We start from the raw sequence: 22,587 nt of genomic DNA, 5'->3' as shown, positions 1-22,587 counted from the left end.
TTTAAAAGACGGCCGGAGGGCTGACTCAGTGACTAAGCACCGACTGCTCTTTCAGAGGACGCGGATTTTGATTACCAATACCCATATGATGACTCACAACTGTCTGTTACTCCAGTTGCAGGGGATCGGAAACCCTCTTCTAGCCACCATGGGCACCAGTCACTACCTACATGGTTCACAGACGTGCGTGCCGGCAAAACACCTATACACATGAAAACAAACACATCAACCCAGTAGTGGTGGCCCACGCCTGCAGTTCCTACCCTCAGAAGGCAGAAGCACGTTAATTTTTGTGAGTTCAAGGCCAGCCTGGTCTACAGAGCTAGTTCTAGGACAACACTGTTCTAGGAGAAACCCTGCCTAGGGAAAAAAATAAACAAAACACACATTCCAGGGATATGGCTCAGTAGGTGAAGGTGGTTGGCATCAATCCCACGACCCACATGGTGGAACGAGAGAACAGACTTCCATGAACTGTCCTCCGACTTCAGTGTGCACTAACAAACTTGCTCCTGCGCACACACAAACTGAATAAATAATATTACACATTTAAAAGTGTCACACTTTTTTTTTTCCTTTCTGAGACAGGGTTTCTCTAGTAGTCCTGGCTGTCCTGAAACTCACTCTGTAGACCAGGCTGGCCTTGAATTCTCAGAGGTCCATCTGCCTCTGCCTCTGCCTCTGCCTCTGCCTCTGCATCCCCCGAGTGCTGGGATTAAAGGCCACTACCCAGCTAAGACCATAAATTTTTAATTTTAAAAATGTATGACTTTGGCCGGGCGGTGGTGGCGCACACCTTTAATCCCAGCACTCAGGAGGCAGAGGCAGGCGGATCTCTGTGAGTTCGAGACCAGCCTGGTCTACAAGAGCTAGTTCCAGGACAGGCTCCAAAACCACAGAGAAACCCTGTCTCGAAAAACCAAAAAAAAAAAAAAAAAAAAAAAAGTATGACTTTGCCAGACATGGTGGCGCATGTCTTTAATCCCAGCACTCAGGAGGCAGAGGCAGGTGGAACTCTTGAGTTCGAGGCCAGCCTGGTCTAGAGAGCAAGTTCCAGGACAGGCTCCAAAGCTACACAGAGAAACCCTGTCTCAGGGGGAAAAAGAAAAGGAAGGAAGGAAGGAAGGAAGGAAGGAAGGAAGGAAGGAAGGAAGGAAGAGAAAGATAGATAGATAGATAGATAGATAGATAGATAGATAGATAGATAGATGGATCTATGGTCTATAAAAGTGTCTTTAACCATAATAGCCACTCCCGTATTTGATCTTGCACTGGGCCCCAGTTCCGTAACACAGCTCTCCCTGAGCACACACAAGGCTCCAGGGTCCATCGCTAGCACGAGGTGGCAGGGTGTGGGGAGGGCTTCAGAGGAGCTAGTTTTGGTTCCTAGTACCCACATGATAGTTCACAACCATTTGTAACTCTAGTTCTAGGGAATCTGGCAACTTCTGCCTTCCAAAAGCACCAGGCATGCACATGATACATACACTGCAAAACACTCATACACATAAAATAACAAATACAAGCATTCTTAGTCCTGAGCAGTGTGGTTCAAGGATCCTTAAAGTGTGGTTAGTACAAAGCAAAGGTTGAATTTTAAATTGCAATTAACTTTTTAAATTTCTTTTTTGAAACAGACTATTATTCCGTAGCACAGGCTAGCCTAGAACTTACTATGTAGCTCAGGTTGGTCTCAAACTCCCAGAAATCCTCCTGTATCAGCCTCCCAAGTACTGAGATTACAAGTGATACGTCAACCAGTGTGTGCGTGTGTGCACGTGTGTTGGTGCTGACAGTTGTATTTAGGGGCTAGGCGTGCTAGGCAAGTGCTCTGCTGAGCTATTCTCCCAGCCTCCTGCTAACTCTAACTAATTTAAATTAGCATGTGTGGGCATCTGTATCAGGTTTTTTGTTGTCTTATGTTTTTCACCCATCTACTTGTTTAGATAAGTGAACAAACACATGCATGCCGCCGTGGCATGGGAGGAGGTCAAAGGAAAGCTAGTAGTGTCCCTGGGGAGTAGAATCAGGTTGTCAGGGTCAGCAGCAAGGGCCTTTACCCGTTGAGCCGTGTGGCTGGTGCAACATCGGGGGTTCTAGGATGGAACTCAGGGCCTTGCACCTGCAAGCTTTACCCGTGTATCGGAACGCGTAGATCTTTGGACCAAGTGTCTTTTGGCATTGTATTATCATAGCAACAGGAGTCTATCACACCTATCGCTATGATTATGATGACATAGTAATTTCTGAATTTTGCTTCTTGATTCGGAGGTTAGTTCTTTTTCTCAGTGGCATCTAAATTAGACACTGACAATTATTGATGCAAATCCTACTGGGTTCAATGACAGGAAAAGTGAGTTTTCTCATATTTAAAAGAGATTCAAAGTACTAACAATTTTATCCTCTATTCACCCATCTACCCACTCATCCACCCACACATCCTTCCTTCCATATTCATCCATGCACCTACAATCAATCTATCCATTCTTGTATCCTCCTTCTACCCATCCACCCACCCATTCATCTAGCCAGCCCAGCCGTCCACCCACCCAACTATTCATTCAATGTAAATACTCTTCTACAAAACCCCAATAGCTCTAAAGAGCAGCAATCTGCAGACCGCATCAGATTTCACCCATGATCCCTCTACTGAGCAGGTCACCCTTGTGTCCAGGGTCTCTTTCAGTTGGAAGAATCACTGTCCTCTTGTCTTTCACGGCCTTGACACATTGGAAAAACAGAAGTCTGTTCGTTCCTGGATGTGTCCCGTGCTCGCTCAAGAGGCACCGGCTGACAGCCCCATCGCTGGCCTTATGCACTGCTGTTCTTCGCCATCCTCGGCACCAGAAAAACTGATTTCTTCTGAACACTCAGCTGAGCCAGTGTCTGTCTGTCTGTCTGTCTGTCTTCTCCCCTTTGGGGCTGCTATTTCCTTGTTCATAATTGTGAAGGGTCCTGCGGTGAGATCTCCTTAGGGTGCAACTTCCTATATGACTCAGCTCACTCTCACCCTTTCTCACTAGCTCTTGCTTAGGCCTAGTCTTCCTCGTTGTTCGGAAGCGAACATGAGAAGGGAGATCGTTTATTTTTCAATAGTTTGCTTTATATCAACGCAGTGGGGAAATGAAGTTTAACCACAATACCAGCATTTTGCTTATCAAGGGTATCAGAATTGGCCAAGCATGGCACATGCCCTTAATCCTAGCCCTTGGGAGGCAGGCACAGCTCTGAGTTTGAGGCCAGACTGGTCTACAGAGGAGTTCCAGGTCATCAAGGCTACACAGAAAAACCCTGTCTTGAAAACAAAACCAGAAGAAGAAAAAGAAGAAGAAGAAGAAGAAGAAGAAGAAGAAGAAGAAGAAGAAGAAGAAGAAGAAGAAGAAGAAGAAGGGAAAAGAGTGTGTAAGAACTGAACTCAGATGACTCACCTGCACTTGTCACTGAGGCTGATGAGCAAAGTTCCATCCTTAAAACCCACGTGCTAGAAGAGAGGATTGACTCTATGGGGTCTCCTCTGATCTCCATGCCCTCCCACAATAAATAGCCTAATTAAAATGTTGTTTGTTTTTTCTATGAAACAGGGTTTCTCTGTATAACCTTGACTGTCCTAAAGCTCACTGTGTAGGTCAGGCTGGCCTCAAACTCACAGAGATCCACCTGCCTCTGAAGTGCTGGGATTAAAGGCTTGTGCTACCACTTTGGTCCTAGTTATATTTCTTTTTAAAGTATCAGAATTAAAAGCCCCCATGTGGACTTGTTGGGAAGGAGGACTGAGCAGGAGCAGGAAGGAAAAGAGAAGGTCTCAGGGGGACAAAGATCAAATAACATTTATGCATTGGGGAATTTCCAAAGAATGATAAATTAAAGAAAAAAAAAACCCGAAAAGTTTAAGTTGCTCTCATGTGTGTCAGGTTCCTTTCCTCCCACACTCTTTCCCCATTTCTCTCTCGTGATGCAGGGTCTCTTAGTAAGTAGCCCAGGCTTTTCTGGGCCATATAGTGCAAACCTTTAATCCCAGCACTTGGGAGGCAAAGGCAGGCAGATCTCTGTAAGTTCCAGGCTAGCCTGGTCTACAAATCAAGTTCCAGGCCAACCAGGGCTACACAGAGAAACCCTGTCTCAAAAACAAAACCAAAAAAAGTAGCCCAGGCTAGCCTTGAACTCCTGATCCCCCTGCTTCAGCCTCACAACCATTGAGAATGTAGCTTGAGACTTCTGTTCTGGTTTCCACTTCTCTTCTTTAGATTTGAATTTGAAAAACAAACAAACAGGGGCTGGAGAGATGGCTCAGAGGTTAAGAGCACTGACTGCTCTTCGGAAGGTCCTGAGTTCAATTTCCAGCAACCACATGGTGGTTCACAACCATCTGTAATGAGATCTGGTGCCCTCTTCTGGCCTGCAAGCATGGAGGCTGAACACTGTGTACATAATAAATAAATCTTAAAAAAAAAGAAAGAAAAACAAACAAAAAACCAACCAACCAAACCAGAATTCAAAAAGGTCTTCACAAAGCATTTAATCAAGGACTCTGTTTAACCTGTAGCTCCTGGGACCTTCCAGCTCCTCCTGCTTTGTGATTAGTGTGTGTGTTTAATTTTATGCGTTTGTGTGTGTTGCGTGCATGAATAGCTGCACCACGTGACTAGTGTCCTAGAGGTCAGAAGAAGACCTGGAACTTGGGTTGTACATGGTTGTGGGCTGCTATGTGGGTGCTGGAGGGGGAACCCAGGTTCTCTGGAAGGAGCAGTTAACACTCCTGACCATTCAGCAATCCCTCCAGTCTTGTCATTAATTTGTGGAATGACTAGGTTAATCTGAGACTTTGCCATAGTTTAGAACCTGGCCAACAGCAATCCCTTATGCCATTTAGTTTACTTTTTAGCCCTCTAAGCAGGGTTAGGTCCAGATATTATTTTGGGCTTCAGTTTATCATAGATGGTTCTGGAAACATTTTTAGAAGGTATTGATGTCTGTTTGTCTACCCCTTGTAATGATTACTATGACTGACCCAAGAGTTTCAGAGACCTCTTTGTCATTTTTTTAAATTTTGTATGCATACGTGTGTGCATATGTATGTGTGTGCTCAGAAGACAACTTGTGGGAGTAAGTTTTCACCCTCTGCCTTGTGGGTTCTGAAAACTGGACTCAGGCCCTCGGTTTTGGCAAGTGCCATTACCATGAGCCACCTTCCTAGCCCTCTCTGTCAGTTTTTTCATTTGAATCTATAATGTGCATTTTCTGGATTTGTGAATTTCTTGGTTATTATGTAATTAGCATCATGTGATTAGCATCCTGGTCAGTCCCCACTTGATCATAAAGGTTAAAAATCCTAAAATTTAGATCACTAGCACTGCCATTTTTTTTTTTCCTGAAACAGGGTTTCTCTGTGTAGCTCTGGCTGTTTTGGAACTTGCTCTATAGACCAGGCTGGCCTCAAACTCAGAGATCCACCTGCCTCTGCCTCCTGAGTGCTGGGATTAAAGGCCTGAGCCACCACCACATAGCTCCCTCAGAGTCTTATTAGGGACTACTTGCCCTGTCAAAACCATGAACTGGAAGAGCTGGAGAGATGGCTCTATGGTTAAGACATCTTCCAGAGGTCTGGGATGTAGGTCCCAGCACCCACATGGTAGCCCACAACTGCTGTAACTCCAGGTCCAGGAGATATGATGCCATCTTTTGGCCCCTTTGGGCACCAGGCATGAATGTGACACACAGACATATGTGCAGGCAAAGCCCTCAAACACATAAAATAAAAATTGAAAATCAGAAAATAAAACAGAGCTGGGTGTGCTGGCCACACACCTGTAATCCCAGTCCTTGGTAGGCAGAGGTAGGAGGAGCAGGTACCTCAGCTGATAGAGCATTATCTTAAATGCACAAGGCTCTGAATTCAATCCCCAGCTCTGAATAAACCTAGCATGGGCCAGTTGAAGTGGCTCATCAGGTAAAGTAGCCACCAAGGAAGACAACCTAAGTTTGATGTCTAGAACCCACATGGTGGAAGGAGAGAACCAGCTCTCAAAAGTTGTTCTCTGACCTTTAGGAAGCTGGTCTCATGTGATTCATTCCTAGTAGCCATTTATGCTGTGAGACTGCCTACAGCCTCTCACAACCGAAGTGGGTTTCAGGCAGGTCACCTGACAATGCACCCCCTTTTTTAGACAGTTTTGCTATGTTGGCCTTGAACCCATAATCCTCCTGCCTCTGCCTCCTAAATGCTAGGAGGACAGGCATGAACTGTCACACTTATCTTGTGTTCCCCATCCCCTGTGCATCACCCCACGTGGCACCCTCAGGTTGTGAGCCTAGCCTTTAACAGCTGAGCCATCTCTCCAGCCCCACTCCAATTTTATGTAGCCCAGGCTGATCTCAAGCTTATTATGTTACTGTGAATGCCTTTCAGTTCTTTGCCAGTCTCCCCTTCTCAGTGTTGGGGTGACAGGCATCCCCAAGTGGTGCTGAGGGTAGAACACATGGCCCTGGGGATTCCAGGCAAGCCCTCCTTCAAAGGACATCTGCAGCCCCCATTCTATCTCTGTCTGCTCTGATGATCTAGGGTTCTCAAGTCAAGATTGGGACTGTGGAGGAAAATAGTGGAGAAAACTTCTAGAAACATCCCCAATGCCCTGATTGGAGAGTATTATCTCTTCTGCGCCACATATTTCAATGATTGGGCCCAGCAGATGGAAGCCCTCTACTTTGATGGCCAGGGCAGAAGAGGCTTTATATCTCCACGGCGGAGCTCTCCTACTGCGATCACTCTTTGCTGTTCATAACCAGACCTGCTGCGTGTCTTTCGTCTTCCAGAAGGTGGGCCACTCTGAGCACTCTCTGGCTGCTATTGTCTAGGGCTGTAAGTGGGCAAGAGCCGCGGCTCTGGGTCCAAGTGTTGAGAGAACATCCCTGTGTAAGTAAGAAGGAATGCCACGCTTAAAGTGGCTGAGGAAACCTTGGGGGTCAGTGTCGGAGACTTACAGAAACGCAGTTCGGGGGCATGCGCTTGGCCCTAACTTCTCCCTGTGCACCATAAATTTTGACTATGTCTTTTCTCTGACTTCCGCCATCAGGGTTTCCGATGTGCTAGGTAAGCACTGAGCTGTGCCCCAGAACTGTGTCTCCAGTATGTGCTTCTGATTGAAGCTGTGACCCACGCCTGCAGGGGATTGTCAAACTTCTATCCGTGGGTCAAATCCACTTTAGCTTATAACCTGAGATGGCTTAGAACTCCCAATTTGGTCAAGAATAACTTTCTGCCTCCCCCCACCCCAAGACAGGGTTTCTTTGTGTAGTTCTGACTGTCCTGTCAGTTTGTAGACTAGACTGTCCTCAAACTCAGAGATCCGACTGCCTCTACTTCCCGAGTGCTATTTAGTCAAGAAAAACTTTAAAAAAACCCAAAAACTTTCAAGTCCTGATTCTCCTGTCTCCCCACCCCTTCAGTGCTGAGATTATGCACTGCCACCACCCACAGTTCACGTGGGGCTAGGATGGAACCTGGGTCTTCCTGCACACTGGGCAAGTGCTCTACTAACACACCCCAGCCTGTTTGGTTTCTGTCCACTTTTTACATTGTGGAAGACAACACTCTGCCACACTCACGTAAGACACCTGGGGATGGCACAGAAGGCAGGTTTGGGTGCTTAGGAAGAACTTGATTGGCACATAGCGCGCTCTCCTAGGGCTCTGGAGTCTTCACAGGCAGAGTTAGTATCTGTAACATCACCTGTGGGACCTGCGCATTGTAAATTACTTGCTGCTTACTGTTTGTGAAAAATTGTGTGGGGCTGGGGCTATGCTCAGTGGGTAAGGCGCTTGCCTAGCATGCACAAAGTTCGGGGTCCCCCCCACCCGAACTGTATCAGCCAGGCATGGTGGTGCATGCCTATCATCGAAGAACAGGGGAGGGGGAGGTAGGAGGCTCACCCTTGGCTGTATAGCATCTTACATGGCGAGTTCCAGGTTTCCCTTTGCTACTGAAGGAACAGCCTGTCACCACCCTGAGATACTACATTCCATTGTGCGATGAAACAATCGTCCTGGGGTTGGGACTGTTGTAAGGAGACTGCTTTGAACACTTTTGCATGTATCATCCAGCTACCATGCAAGTACTCCAGGCGTGTAATTGCTGGGTCCTGGGGTGGGAGCACACTGAACATTAGCAGACGTTACCAAACCAGCTTCCAAAGTAGCTCATTAAAATTTTCACTGCCACGTGGTGGTGGCGCACACCTTTAATCCCAGCACTCAGAGGCAGAGGCAGGTGGATCTCTGTGAGTTCGAGGCCAGCCTGGTCTACAAGAGCTAGTGCCAGGACAGGCTCCAAGGCTCCAAAAGCTACAGAGAAACCCTGTCTCACAAAAACCAAAAATAAATAAAATTTTCAGTTAAAAAAAATTGATCACACTTTGTCAGTGTGTACATGTGTGGGGGTAAATACACGTCATGGTGTGTGTATAGGTCCGAGGACACAAACAGGAGGGAGTCAGTTCTCTTTCCACCTGTGGGTCCCAGGGATTGAACTCAGGTCTTTATGCTGGGCAGCAAGCACCTTTATGTGCTGAACTGTCTTGCTGGTCCTCACTTTTTAATTGTATGTGTATTGTTTGCACCTGACTTGAGCTCCAGGGCTCAAATGCAGGTTTCCAGGCACCTGTGGCAAGTGCTCCTACTCGCCAAGCCTGCTCACTCGCCCAGCTGTACTGGATTTTGACTTCTTGCAGGGCTAGGGAAGTGTTAACACTGAAATACTCCTTCTCTTTCTTTGACATATTCTCAGGTGCATGTGTGTGTTGTGTGTTTGAGGGGAGGGGACACATTGAGTTTTGTTTCTGTGATTACTAATGAGCTCGGGCAGTTGAACCTCTTACCATCACTGGGTGAAGCGTCTCTTTAGCCCTTTCTGTCTCCACAGGCCCATCGCTGAATTGGGAGGCGTGCTGATGCTGACTATAGGCTGTAGCTAGCTTTTTAATCCGGTGTGTGGGCTGCCGTGGAACTGAGGGGGTGATTGTGCTCTGAGAAGCCGTTCAGGGGCAGTAAGGAAGGACAGATATTCTGCATATGGCTTTTCACAGCTTCCTCCATGCTGGCATCAGTGGGAAGGCCAGGAGTCTAGGGATGGGGAGGGCACCTGGAGGGGCAGTGTGCCAGCTGACTCAGGGGCTCTTTGATATAAAACTGGCAGATGCTGGAGTCGGTATTTGTGACGCCAGAGTTCTGGAGTTGCTCAAGGGGCTCTCAAGGGGGAGATGGCTCTGCCCAGCGTACTCCAAGGGACTTGGCTACCTCTGGATTTCTGACTTGGACAAGTTACTCAAGCCTTGGGAGAAGGTGTGTGCTTAGTTTTCTGTGTATTTTATGGTTGAATGTGTGGTTCTGTGGTATTTAACAGTTCTGGAACTTCATCTTCTGAAATGGACACCGAAGGCCTTGCACTACTTTCCTCTGCTCTCGCGCGTCCTTGTTCTAAGAGTCTCGCTACCCTGGAAGTTCACTGGTGTAGCCGCATGTATTTGTCCTTTTTCTACTTCACTTAGCTCAGTTTTCTTTGTTATTTAAGTTTTAAATTTATTTTGTGTGCATTGGTGTTTTGCCTGCCTGTGTGTCTGTGAGGGTGTTGGATCCGCTGGAGCTGGAGTTAAGCAGCTGTGAGCTGCCACGTGGGTGCTGGGACCTAAACTCGGGTCCTCTGTAAGAGCAGTCCAGGCTCTTAGCCTGCTGAGCCATCTCTCCAGCCCCCATAGCTCAGTGTCCTTAAGGTTCATCATGTTGGAGCTAAACAGATTTTCTTTATTTCTTTTCTTTTTTTTTTTTTTTTTGAGACAGGGTTTCTCTGTAGCTTTGGAGCCTGTCCTGGAACTAGCTCTGTAGACCAGGCTGGCCTTGAACTCACAGAGATCCACCTGCCTCTGCCTCCTGAGTGCAGGTTAATTTTAAAAATCCTGGGGCAGCCAGGGCAGTGGTGGCACATGCCTTTAATCCCAGCACTGGGGAGACAGAGGAATGTGGATCTCAGTAAGTTTGAGCCTAGCCTGGTCTACAAAGCAAGTTCCAGTACAGCCAGAGCTGCTACACAGAGAAGTCTTCTCTTGAAAAACCCAAAAGTAAATAAATTTGCTAACTTTGTTGTAAAAAAAAATCTATAAAAATTTTAAATTTATTTTTGTGTGGATGTGTGATGTCAAAGTGCATATATATTCGGAGGAAGACTGATAAGGGTCAGAATCAGTTCTCTTAGCCATTTTCCAGCTCCTTCTATTCATTCTGTTATTTGTTCATCTGGTGGTGGGGATGGATCTCAGGGCTCTGGGGTTTGCTAGGTAAGTATTCCTAGGCTATATATTCCCGACTTTTTTCGCAGCATGTGGAAGGTCAATAGAAGAGACTATCGTTTCCCTGTGTTCTGTTATTTTATTCAAGGTAGCCTATGGACATGATTCCTGGTCTCCACTATGCTACATCCTTGGCATATGACTTAAGTCTCTTGTGAACTCCATTTTCAAGGCAGTGCTTTCAGGCCTGGTTGGCAGATAAGGACACAGGATAAGTCCAGATGGTGTACTCAAGGTCATTTTAGAGGGCAAGGGATGAAGACTGGGTTAGCTGTGAGGCCTTTTGTTAGATTTTTTTTTTAATTATGTGTTTGTGTATGCGCCTGTGAGTGCAGTGCCCACAGAAGCCAGAAGAGGGCGTAGGATCCCTTGGAAGAGGAGTTACAGTGGCTTTGAGTGGCTGGATGTGGGTGAAGCAAACCAACCCAGGAATCTTTACCCGCTCTCAAGGGCTGAGCTACCTCTCCGGGGAAAGGAGAGGTGGGGGTGCCAGGCGAGGTGCGGAAGAGACCACTGCAGCCAGGAGGTGTGCGGTGCGCCAGTCCTGCGCATGCGCTCCCGCTCCGCCCCGCGCGCTCTTCCCCCGCTCCCTCAGCCCGTGGTACACGCTGCTTCCGCTTGCGCCGCCCCCTCCCAGTTGGTTTCCGCGCGCGCGAAAAAGCCGGGGTCTCGTTCAGAGCTGTCCTGTCGGCTGCGACCTGCGAGATGCCAGCACGAACAGCCCCGGCCCGAGTGCCCGCGCTCGCCTCCCCGGCAGGCTCGCTGCCCGACCATGTCCGCAGGCGGTAGGTGCCACGCGGGGTGGGGGTTGGGGGGGCTACACCGATGCCGAGGCGTTTGTGGAGGCATCTCAGGGTGCCCTGCGGCCGCTGACAGCCGGGGCGCGCATGCGCGGGGCAGTGCTTGGCGCGGGCCGCGCTTCCGGTCGGGAGTCCTCCAGGCTCTTGGCGCCAAAATGGGTGGGGGCCGGTTTGCTGGCGAGTCCACTGACTGGGAAGACAGAGGGAGAAAGGCGAGAGTATCTCCTAGCCTCGTGGAGGTGCAGGCTTGGGGCACCTCCAGGGTGCCGCCTCTTTGGTCAGCCAGGCTCCTGGGTATGCAGGAAATGTCCCCCTCCCCGCGGCCTGTGGACACCCCCAGACTCCCAGCTCCGGCCTCCACTTCCGGTGCCCTGTGGGTCTCGCCGTTCCCAGTCCAGGGTCGTTCCGCAGGGTCCTCCGGAGGCCCTGGTGCAGGCGCGCTGTCTCGGAGTCCCCCCTCTTTCCGTGCTCCGCTGTCAAGTCCTCAGAGCTGCTCTTTCCCGGTGCAGCACTGGGCCTGGGCAGCTTGCAGCCCACGTGGGTTTTTGTTTTGCTGTTATCCTTAAGTAAAGGAGCCCCTGCGATCCTGGAGCCATCAAAGACTCTGCCAGGAGAGGGATGGTGCGGAATGGGCCCTCCACTTTTGCAGTGACATAAACCAGGTCCTGAGATCCCAGAGCAATCGAGGGAACGTTTGTCCCTGTCCAGAGTGTGTGTCATGGGGAGGGAGAGATGGACGGTAACGTTAGTGAGCTGTGTCGGCTCCCGCCCCATGGCTTAGCCCCTGTGAACCAATTCATTTGATCCTGGCACCACTGAGGAAGCTTTTTACGTTGTCCCGTGTGCCTATTCCGTACTCCGAGTGCCTTTTCTAAGGAGTGAGGGATGGCAAGTAACCCCACCCCACATTTTAGTGCATGTGAATCTCCCCCCATTCCTCCCAGCGGTCCAGTGTGTGTCACTGGCAGTGAGGGACCCTGGGTAATGGTGCCTCTTTGGGTGTTTCTGTGCGCAGGGATTGGCGGGAACGCTGGATCCCGCTTCCTGTTCCAGAAGGACATCATTAGTTCATTTCTGAAAACTTGTCCCACGTGCCGCTGTGCCTTGGTCATGGGGTGCCCGAACCAGCTCTGGATGTATTCCAACCCGACCTACTTCTGCTGTCTCTTTCCATGGGTTTTGTTTACAGCGGTCATGCCAGGCCAGTTCCTAGTGAGCCTGGAGAAAGGAGCATGACTGAAATTCCCCTTCCTGTCAGATGCCCCCACCCCAGCTTGCTCCCAGGGTTGGACCTGAAGCTTTGTGCATGCAAGTTTTCTGTCACTGAGCTACACCTCCAGTCCTTTCTCTTTTGGTAGTAGGGGGAGAGGACAGGATTCTTGGTGAGTTCCACAGGCTGGCCTGGAACTCTCCATCTTCCTGCCTCTGCCTCAATGTTGGGATTACTGGCATGTGCCACCATGATGGTTTAGGTTTTGAATATCTGTTTTTGACTGTTATAGAGATAAAAATAGGCAGCTTTTGTGACAGCCCTCAACAGTTTTTTTTACAGTTTAACATTTCTACCAAAAATACATAAAGCCCTTGATGGCTCTTTAGACAGTGAGGTGACCTCCCTTACTGTCTTTGCTGTCTTTGTTCATTTGCTCACTTGTGGGTTTTGTTTCTCAGGTAGGCTAGCTTCAGGCTGGTTTGTATAGCTCGGGCTAGCCTTGATCTTGTATCTGCTAACCAAGTGCTGGGATTATAGGACCGTTGACACCACACGTGGCTTAACTTTGCTTGGTTTAGGAAAATGTAGTAGCAAAGTATAATCTACAGTGTGAAGAGGTGTCTCTCTGATAGGATAGTCAGGAGCTGAATTAGGCCTTGCGGCATCTTCTGTCCATGCTGCTAGTCTGTATTTAAATGGCACCTGTCTAAATGACAGTTCGTTTGCATAGTTCTGCCAGACATATAAAATAAAGTGTTTTTGATATTCGGATTCTAAGTCTTAACTTTTATTTATATGTATGTGGGTACATGCTACCGCTTGTGTGTGGAAGTCAGAGGGCACTCTGCCGGAGCCGGTCGTTAGTCAGGTGTGGTGGCATATGGTCTATAACCTAAGCCCTTAGAAGGCATAAGCAGGAGGGCCACTAGTCAGAATTCAACCAAAGCCTTGTTTCAAAAACTCATTCCTTTCAGGATGAGGTACTTCTTTTCCTGAACAAGGTGGCGTCTTTCCCGTAGCTGAGCCCTCCTTTTTGACTCGGGGTTTTAATTTCTTTCAGCTTTATAAATTTTTTTCAAGGCAGAGAGTCTCTGTAGTTCAGCTGGTCTTGAACTTAACGATGCTTGGGCCTCCTGAGTACTGTATTGACAGGTGTACTTTACATGCCTGTCCTGCTCTTATTTTTTTAAACTTGTGTATGAACGGTGTGTGTCTAATGTGCATGTGCCACAGCATAAGGGCGGGCATAAGGACAACTGTACGTTTTGTTTTTGTTTTTTTTGTTTTTTTTTTTTCGAGACAGGGTTTCTCTTTAGCTTTTGGTGCCTGGCCTGGCCTGGAACTAGCTCTTGTAACCAGGCTGTCCTCAAACTCACAGAGATCCACCTGCCTCTGCCTCCCGAGTGCTGGGATTAAAGGCGTGCGCCACCATCGCCCGGCTGACAACTGTACTTTTTAATTTCACTATATGCACATGTACCACAGCATGAGTGTGGCAGTTAGACTTGTTTATACCATCATCCACCTTTATGTGGATTTGGGATCAAACTGAGCTTTCAGACCCACCGATCCATCTCACCAAGTCAGTTAGTATTTGCTGTGTCTGTGTGCACATGTGTAGGTCTTTCCTGAGGCAGTTCTCGGGGCTCCTGGAGTTGAAAGTCAGGACGGCAACAACTCAGGAAGTCAGACTTGGCAACGGGTGCTTTTACTCAAGGGCCATCTCATCCGACTTTTTTTTTCTTCTGAGACAGAGTCTCGCTATGTAGCCTTTGGTAGCCTGGAACTCTTTGAAGGCCAGACTGCCCTGAAACTCCTATCTACCTGCCTTTGCCTCCCAAATACTGGGATTTAAAGACTGCATGTGCAACCATGCCCAACTTATTACATTTGAACTTTTTGAATTGGTTTCTTGCCTTCTACCTTATGCTGAGTGTGCAGGGGACGGGGTAGGTAGATACAGGTGTTTTGCCTGTGAGTATATCTGTGTAGTTTATGTGCCTGGTGCCTAAGGAAGCCAGAAGAGGGCAGTGGATCCCTGGGACTGGATTTTTGCTTTCACTCTTATTTATTTTGAGACCAAGTTTTCCTATGTAACCCTGGCTATTCTAGAACTTAATATGTAAACTAGTCCTACCTGGAACTCTAGACTCTCCTACCTGTATCTGAGTATGGGGATAATTAACCTTTTCGTTGAGACTGATTGCTCATAACCTTGGAACTCACTGATTGAGCTAGTCTGACTGGCCTGCAAACCCAGAGGTCCTTTCTCCATCCAAGTTTGGCTTTCTGTGGGTGTTGGGATTCAAACTCAGGTTTATGTTGTAGTATGACAGTCATTTTACTAATCTCCCCAGTCTTTCTGGTTTTTCGAGACAGGGTTTCTCTGTGGTTTTGGAGCCTGTCCTGGAACTAGCTCTTGTAGACCAGACTGGTCTCGAACTCACAGAGATCCACCTGCCTCTGCCTCCCAAGTGCTGGGATTAAAGGCGTGCGCCACCACCGCCCAGCCCCAGTCATTTTTTTTTTAAATTTGTTTTTATTGAGCTATATATTTTTTCTCCTCTCCTTTCCTTCCTCCTCCCCTTTTATCCTCTCCCATGATCCCCATGCTCCCAATTTACTCAGGAGATCTTGTCTTTTTCTACTTCGCATGTAGATTAGATCTATGTATGTGTCTCTTAGGGTCCTCTTTGTTGTCTAGGTTCTCTGGGATTGTGAATTGTGGGTGGTTTTTCTTTATGTCTAAAAGTTACTTATGAGTGAGTCCATATAATTGTCTTTCTGGGTCTGGGTTACCTCACTCAATATGTTTTCTAGATTCATCCATTTTCCTGCAAATTTCAAGATGTCATTATTTTTTCCACTGTGTAATACTCCATCGTGCAAATGTACCACATTTTCCTCATCCATTCTTCAGTCGAGAGGCATTTATGTTGTTTCCAGGTTCAGCTGTGACAATGCTGCTATAAACATAGTTGAGCACATGTCCTTGTGGTATGATTGAGCATCCTTTGGATATATACCCAAAAGAGGTATTGCTGGGTCTTAAAATGGGTTGTTTCCTAATTTTCTGAGAAATCACCATACTGATTCCCAAAGTGGCTGTACCAGTTTGCACTCCCACCAGCAATGGAGAAGTGTTCCCTTTACCCCACATCCTCTCCAGCATAGGTTGCCCCAGTCCTCTTTGAGTTTTTCAGACAATTGGGTAGCCCAGGCTAGCCTCAGCCACCCTGTGTAGCTTAAGATGACCTGGATTCTTGACCCTCCTGCCTCCACTTCCAGGTGCCGGTATCCATGTGTGCAGGTTATGCGGTGCTGGGGATGGAACTGAGAGCCTCAAGTGTTCTAGGCAAGCGGTTTACTCACTGATTTTCCTCTTCTATGCATTAAGTTAACTCCTCAGAAAGATGATACAGCCTGGCTTCATTTAAGTAGGAAGTTTTGAGTTCTGTAATTTTTATTTTTTTTAATTTTTTAAAATATTTATTTACGTATACAATATTCTGTTTACATGTGTACCTGCCGGCCAGAAGAGGACACCAGACCTCATTACAGATGGTTGTGAGCCACCATGTGGTTGCTGGGAATTGAACTCAGGACCTTTGGAAGAGCAGGCAATGCTCTTAACCGTTGAGCCATCTCTCCAACCCTGTAATTTTTATTTTTGCTGTGGTGAAGTTGAACCCAGACCTCTGTGTGTGTCTGTCCGCTCTATGCTAGAGGGGTTGTAGCTCACCGCAGGTCTGGAACACTGTCACTTGGTTGACAGATGTTTTGTTAAGTCCTTGGTGCTGTCCCTTACAGCTGTGTGGTTGTCATCTTAATCTTAGTGCCCTGTCTGTGTCCATTTTTTTTTTTTTTTTTTTTTTGGTTTTTCGAGACAGGGTTTCTCTGTGGCTTTGGAGCCTGTCCTGGAACTAGCTCTGTAGACCAGGCTGGTCTCGAACTCACAGAGATCCGCCTGCCTCTGCCTCCCGAGTGCTGGGATTAAAGGCGTGCGCCACCATCGCCCGGCTTGTGTCCATTTTTTAAAGACTTATTTTTACTCACGTGTATGTGTGTATGTCATGTGCATGCAGGTGCCCATAGAGACCACAAGGTGTCAAATCCCTTGGAACTTGAGTTAAGGAGGGGACATTGCAAGCCACCTGACCCAGGTGGGGAACTTAGGTCCTGTGTAAGAGCAGTACATGCTGTTGACCACCAAGCCCTATCTCAGGGCTCCCCATCTGTTTTGGGGGGGGCACTGGGCATAGAACCCAGGGCAGATATTTTATCGTTTAATGTGCCATTTAAGAAATGAGGCTGACCACTCCTGGTGGGAGTGAGTTAGAGCAGCAGTCTGGAGGCCTCCACCCTGGGCCATCACAGCAGAGAGCAGGGAGCTTCTGCCTTCAGCTGCTAGTCTATTCAAGTACACTGCCCTCAGCTGGGTTGGCTTTTTATGCCAGGCTTGTGGGATGCTCTAGGCTTTTTCTATGATTTGCCTAGATTTTGTTTGTCTGGACCTGTTAACCCTTCTGTTTGAAACTATCTTTGAATTCCTTTTCCTGCCTCAGCCTCTGAGTGCTGTTGGGATTCTTGGCATGAGCTGCCAAGACTGGTTTAGTTTTAGATCTTTTTTTTCTGGTGTTGAGATGAACTATTCATTTTCTTCTCATACCTTTTAGTGCTGGCTGTAGATATGTGCTAGGCAAGTGCTATGCCTCTAAGCCACACCTTGGACCAAAGAATATCAGTCTCTTGTGTGGTGAAGGTCAGAAATGAAGGAGGTATGGGGTAGAAACCAAGATGTTCCTAGCTTGGGGTCCTTTCTGGACACAGAAATGTCCCCAGGAATGTATCCTGTCTCTGGGGAGCTGGTTATTTAGTATATGACTATTGCAAGTCTGGGGTACTTGATTATTTTCTTGTGTCTGTGTGTGATTTTTTAAGTTTTTTTTTTTTTTTGAGACAGAGTTTCTCTGTAGCTTTGGAGCCTGCCTGAAACTAGCTCTTGTAGTTTAAGTTTGCTTTTTTTTTTTTAAAGATTTTTTATTTATTATGTATATAGGTTTCTTCCTTCATGTATCCTGCAGTACAGAAGAGGACACCAGATCTTACTACAGATGGTTGTGAGCCACCATGTGGTTGCTGGGACTTGAACTCAGGACCTCTGGAAGAGCAGCCAGTGCTCTATTCCTCTGAGCCATCTCTCCAGCCACCTTGTTTTTTAAATTTATTACATATATAGTGTTCTGGGCACCGGATCTCATTATAGATGGGTATGAGTCTTCATGTGCTTGCTGGGAATTGAACTCAGGACCTCCAGAACAGCAGTCAGTTCTTTTAACCTCTGAGCCATCTCTCCAGCCCTGTAGTTTAAGTTTTAAGACAGGGTCTCATTCTATACCTCAGGCTGATCTTGAACTCAGTTTTCCTACTGCAACCTTGTGCTTACTGTAACAGGTACTGTTACACCTGGCTAGTTCTCTTTATTGTGTGTGTGTGTGTGTGTGTGTGTGTGTGTATGAATGCAGCTGTACCGGTATAGACATCCCAGGACTATCTTAATTTTTATTTGTGATTTAGAAAAACTTGAAGTTACAGTTACAATAGTGAGTCTGGGGGTGCTATGCTGTCTTGGTATGTACATGAAAGGCAGAGGTCAGGTTGTTAGCATTGATGCTCTCTCCACCTCTGTGTGAATTCTGGGGATCAAACTTAAGATTTCAGGCTTGTGTGGCAGGCCAGAGGTCACTGTTGGTTGTCTTTTCAAAATTGTCTCCACCCTGCTGAGACAGGTCTTTCACTGAGCCTAAAGCTCACCTTTGACTAGATTTGGTGATCTAGTGTTGTTTTTCTCATTACAGTTTTTTTTTTTTTTCTTTTTCAAGACAGGGTTTCTCTGTGGTTTTGGAGCCTGTCCTGGAACTAGCTTTTGTAGACCAGGCTGGTCTCGAACTCATAGAGATCCTCCTGCCTCTGCCTCTGAGTGCTGGGATTAAAGGCGTGCGCCACCACCGCCCGGCTTCATCAGTTTTTTTACATGGGTTCTGGGCCCCTAACTTGGGTCCTTGCTAAGTCATCTCACCAGCCTGCTCCAGACTTGTGATGTAGCTGGGGGTACCTGGACATTGTGATGTTCCTGCCTGGACCTTTTGCGTGCTGAAATTACAGGTGTGCTAAACTGAAGCCTGTCTCCAGCTTCTGAAACTGTTGACTCCCATCCCAGCCCCACCCCCCAAGTCAACCTCTTGGGCCATGTGGAAAGCTCTGTGCTGAGGGAGTTTAGAGTAAGCCCATGCTGACTGTCCCTGATAAGCTTCCCATCTTCCCATCTGAAGCTCGAGCATCTTAGTCACATTTTCAGAGTTGCTCTTGCCACATAAGAGTCACAGGTCCTGGGGTCAGGGCAGCAGCATCTTGTGAGAGGGACATCATTTTGCTACCCAAGATGCTATCTATCATCAGATGGCTTCACCCCATCTGCTTAGCCAGAGGCTATGGGGGTATAGCTCAGTGGGAGAATTATGTCTTTAGCACATTTCAAGGCCCTGGTTTTCATCCCCAGCAACAGACAGAAAAAGTGGGGTTCTAGAACTTTGGGCCTGTTCTGTAGGCTCTACTCTGCTGCCAAATTGTATCTCAGACCAGCATTTCTGGTTTAGGATGTTGAAATAACCTTTGCAAACTCCTATGTAGTTCATGTTTCTGTTGGACTGATTTTTTTTTTTTTTCTAAAATCGTGGTTCCAATGTTGTCCTGTCTTTCCATGGCTCTTCTAATGGTATGCTGCTAAGCTTTCGTTGTTGGGTCCTCTCCGGACTTTCTGTCTGGCACTGTTAATGGCTGTTTCTTGGGTATCCCCTGAAGCAGCTGTCCTGCTGGGACTCTTCTCAGGAGACTTCCTCTGCTAGAACTCACAGGTCCACCTGCCTCTGCCTCCTGAGTGCTGGAATTAAAGGTGTGTGCCACCACTGCCTGGCTATATTAGATTTTTTTTTTAATTAGGTTTATTGTGTGTGACTTGTATGGGGAATGTAAGTGGAGGTCAGGACAATTTCAGGAGTTGGTTCTCTCCTTCCACTTGGAGGAGTCAAACTTCGGTCAGACTTGCAGAAAGTGCCTTTATCCACTGAACCTTCCACTGGGGCCTTACCTTATGTCTGAGACAGAATGGAGCCTTAAAATCCAGGCTGTCCTGGAACTTGCCATCCTCCTACCTCTACCTCTGAAGTGTTGGGATTGCACTTCAGTACTGCTGTTCCTGGCTATGTCTGCCTACTTTTTCAAAGGTTTATGTGTATTTTATCTTCCCTAGGTGGCTAAACTCTTGGAAGTAGTTAGGAATGGATCATAGCCTGTCAGGTCAACATGGGGTGAAGGAGGTTTCAAGTTCTCCACTTGGACTTTCTCATTCTTTTTGAAACCTACTGCTTTTTGTAGCACAGGGGAGCCTTGAACTTGATCCTATGAACTCTTCCATCCTGTGTGCTAGGATTCCAGGCCTGAACCATCAAGCTTGATTGAGTCTTACCTGGTAGAATCTCAGATCTAGGACTGTTGAGTTGGCCACAGCCGCTGTGTCCTGGCTTCATTTTGAGGGAGTGTGATTCGCGGTAGATCTCGTGCTGGGTTCCATCCCAGCATCTGGTGGGGCACCAAAGCAACAGTCACATGCACTCACTGCTGTAGCAGCTGTGTTTATGCCTCTGGCTATAAACGTCCACCTGTGCAGCTGCCTTTGAGTCTTGCCTTGGGCCAAGTGACTGTAGGATGGGATGACTTTTGTCCGTGTGGGACTCTGAGCCTGGAGGGAATTTTGTTTTTCTTTGGGTGCTGTAGTAGAACTCGGGGCTTTTTATGTGTTAGGCAGCACTCTGCCACACGCCAGTCTGAGCTTTGGAAAAACAGCCATTCCAGAGCCGTTTTCTTTAGTTTCCTGGAGCCTAGGCTGGCCTTGAACTCCCGAACCTCCTCCCCACGTCCTAAGAGCTGGGCTCACAGATACGCACCATCATCCTGGGTTACTGGGTGCGGGGTGGAACCCAGAGTTTGCATATTGGACAAGCATTCTCAAGACCCCAGCTCCCCAGAGCCAGAGTCCCTGTTGTACTGTAGTTGACTGTAACTGGAAGTATCGTTGGCATGGTATCGAACACCTTTTCTAAGGGAAAACCCCTTTGCTGGTATTAGTTCACTTACCCAGCCTCTAACCAAGAACAAAGTAGGGTCTGCCAGTAGCTGGAGTAACCACGGTGCCTCTGGTCCAGCAGCCGCTGGGAATACTGAATCTATCCTCTAGCTACCGAAAACTGAGCACCCAGACTTCAGGGCTGTTGGAATGGGGCAGAGTTGGCACAGGCCTGGCTCCTGTCCATGGCGGTTAGACCTGTTCACCCTCCACTGTCCCCAAGCTTGGTCACAGGCTACCACATCTGTGGCTTTTCCTCCGTCTAGTGGTCCCTGACCAGAGAGGTAAGGTAAAATCAGTAATCTGACAAGTCTCTCAGACAAGTCCAAGAGAATTCTTTACTTCCAAACTTAGGTACACATTCTGGAGGTTGAGCTCTTTGAGATCTTGGCTTGCTTTGTTGTCGTGTCGTCCGTACCCCCATCCCCGTGGTGCTAGGGATGAAATCCAAGGCCACCTGAGCTGCATTCTCAGCTCACCATCTGACCTATCAGATTTCATCTCCAGCGCCTCTGTACGTGGGCGTGCCTGATGCCCTAGACACCTCATTTTCCCCATTTTATCCCTGGCTGGTCCTCACAGTGCAGCCATGACCCATGCCGACATCATTCATGCTGTGGCAGACCCAGCTGGGAAAACAGTTGTAGGTCATCCAAGAAAGATCCTGACTATGGCCTGTTCCCAATTTGCTTTCTAGTACTTTCTGCCCCTCTACTTTGAGACAGGGTTTCCTGTAGTCCAAGCTAGCCTCAAACTCACAATGTATAGCTGAAGATGACTTTGAGTTCTTGCTCCTCCTGCCCCTTCTTCTCAGAGGTAAACGAAGTTGCTTATTTTATTTTTGTATCATTTTCTTTACTCAGGCTCAAAGACTTGGAAAGAGATGGTTTAACAGAAAAGGTAATTGCTCTTCCTTCAAATATTCACTTGTATATGTATGTGTGCCTGTGCATGTGTTCGCATATATGTGGGTTGCCTATATGCAGTCAGGTGCATGCATGTGCATGTAGAGACCAGAGGTTGATGTCAGATGTTTTTCTTTATCACTGTCCACTTTATTTGCTAAGGTGAAGACTCACTGAATCTGGAACTCATGGTTCGACCAGTCTTAAGTAGCCAAGCTTGGCCTAAGAATCCCCTTCCTGCCTACTGAGTACTGGATTCTGCCAAGCTTTTATGCCGGTACAGGAGATCTGATCTCTGGTCTTCGTGCTTGCATGACAAGTGCTTTCATGACCAAGTTATTGCCCCAGACCCTAGTTCATTTCTGAGGCAGGGTTTTGATCCATAGCTTGGGCTGACCCTGAACTTAGTAGATAGTTAAACTGACCTCAAATTAAACTGGCAACCCTCCTTGTTTAAGCTTCCCGAGTGTTGAGATCTCAGGCATCCTACACTATGCCTAGCGTGATATTTTTTTTGGCTGAGCCAGGCGCTGTCAGCACCCAGCCATTGGGATGGCCAGGTGCGGCTTATCTATGAGTTTGTTAATTGCTGTCTTGGGAGACTGGGGGTTCCTCAGCTGTGTCCTTCCACAGGAGTGTGTGAAAGAGAAATTGAACCTGTTGCATGAATTCCTGCAAACAGAAATAAAGAGCCAGTTATATGACTTGGAAACCAAATTACATAAAGAAGAATTGTCTGAGGTAGGTTTGTTTCCCAGTTTTTAGGGAGGCAGAGGCTCCTGTTTGTCTCACCGTGATGTCTTCCTACTAAATATTTCTTTGCTGTTGTAGGAGGGCTACCTGGCTAAAGTGAAATCCCTTTTAAATAAAGATTTGTCCTTGGAGAACGGAACTCACTCTCTCACTCGGAAAGCCAACGATTGTCCAGCCAACGGGAGCCGGCCAAGCCGGAAAGCAGAAATGGCAGATTCAAAACAATCCTCCAAGCCCAAGCCTCGGACACCCAGGAGAAGCAAGTGGGACAGTGAGGCCAGTTGTAAGGACACGTGGCATAGTGGCTTAGTTGTTTTGCTTATTTTGGGTTTCTGGCTGTTTTGTGACCGTGCCTGTCTATAGTGTAGGCTGACTGTAAACTCTGCCCTCCTACTTCGGC

General features: G+C 47.5%; 1 protein-coding gene across 2 annotated transcripts in view; it reads left to right on the top strand.

Annotated features, from left to right (window-relative positions):
* The first annotated feature begins 10,969 nt into the window (after positions 1 to 10,969).
* Dnmt1 (DNA methyltransferase 1) overlaps positions 10,970 to 22,587 on the top strand; it is a 46,189-nt gene continuing 34,571 nt past the window's right edge. For both annotated transcript variants that reach the window (XM_057766741.1, XM_057766740.1), the window contains exons 1-4: positions 10,970 to 11,119; positions 21,393 to 21,429; positions 22,068 to 22,175; positions 22,266 to 22,470. In XM_057766741.1, coding sequence (XP_057622724.1) covers positions 11,040 to 11,119; positions 21,393 to 21,429; positions 22,068 to 22,175; positions 22,266 to 22,470 — 430 coding nt within the window. In that variant the 5' untranslated portion in view covers positions 10,970 to 11,039. The remainder of the gene's footprint in view (positions 11,120 to 21,392; positions 21,430 to 22,067; positions 22,176 to 22,265; positions 22,471 to 22,587) is intronic.

This window comes from Chionomys nivalis, chromosome 4 (assembly GCF_950005125.1).
Source record: "Chionomys nivalis chromosome 4, mChiNiv1.1, whole genome shotgun sequence".
NCBI lineage: Eukaryota > Metazoa > Chordata > Mammalia > Rodentia > Cricetidae > Chionomys > Chionomys nivalis.
The sequence above is the reverse complement of the archived record's forward strand: the minus strand, read 5'-3'. Positions and strand labels throughout refer to the sequence as shown.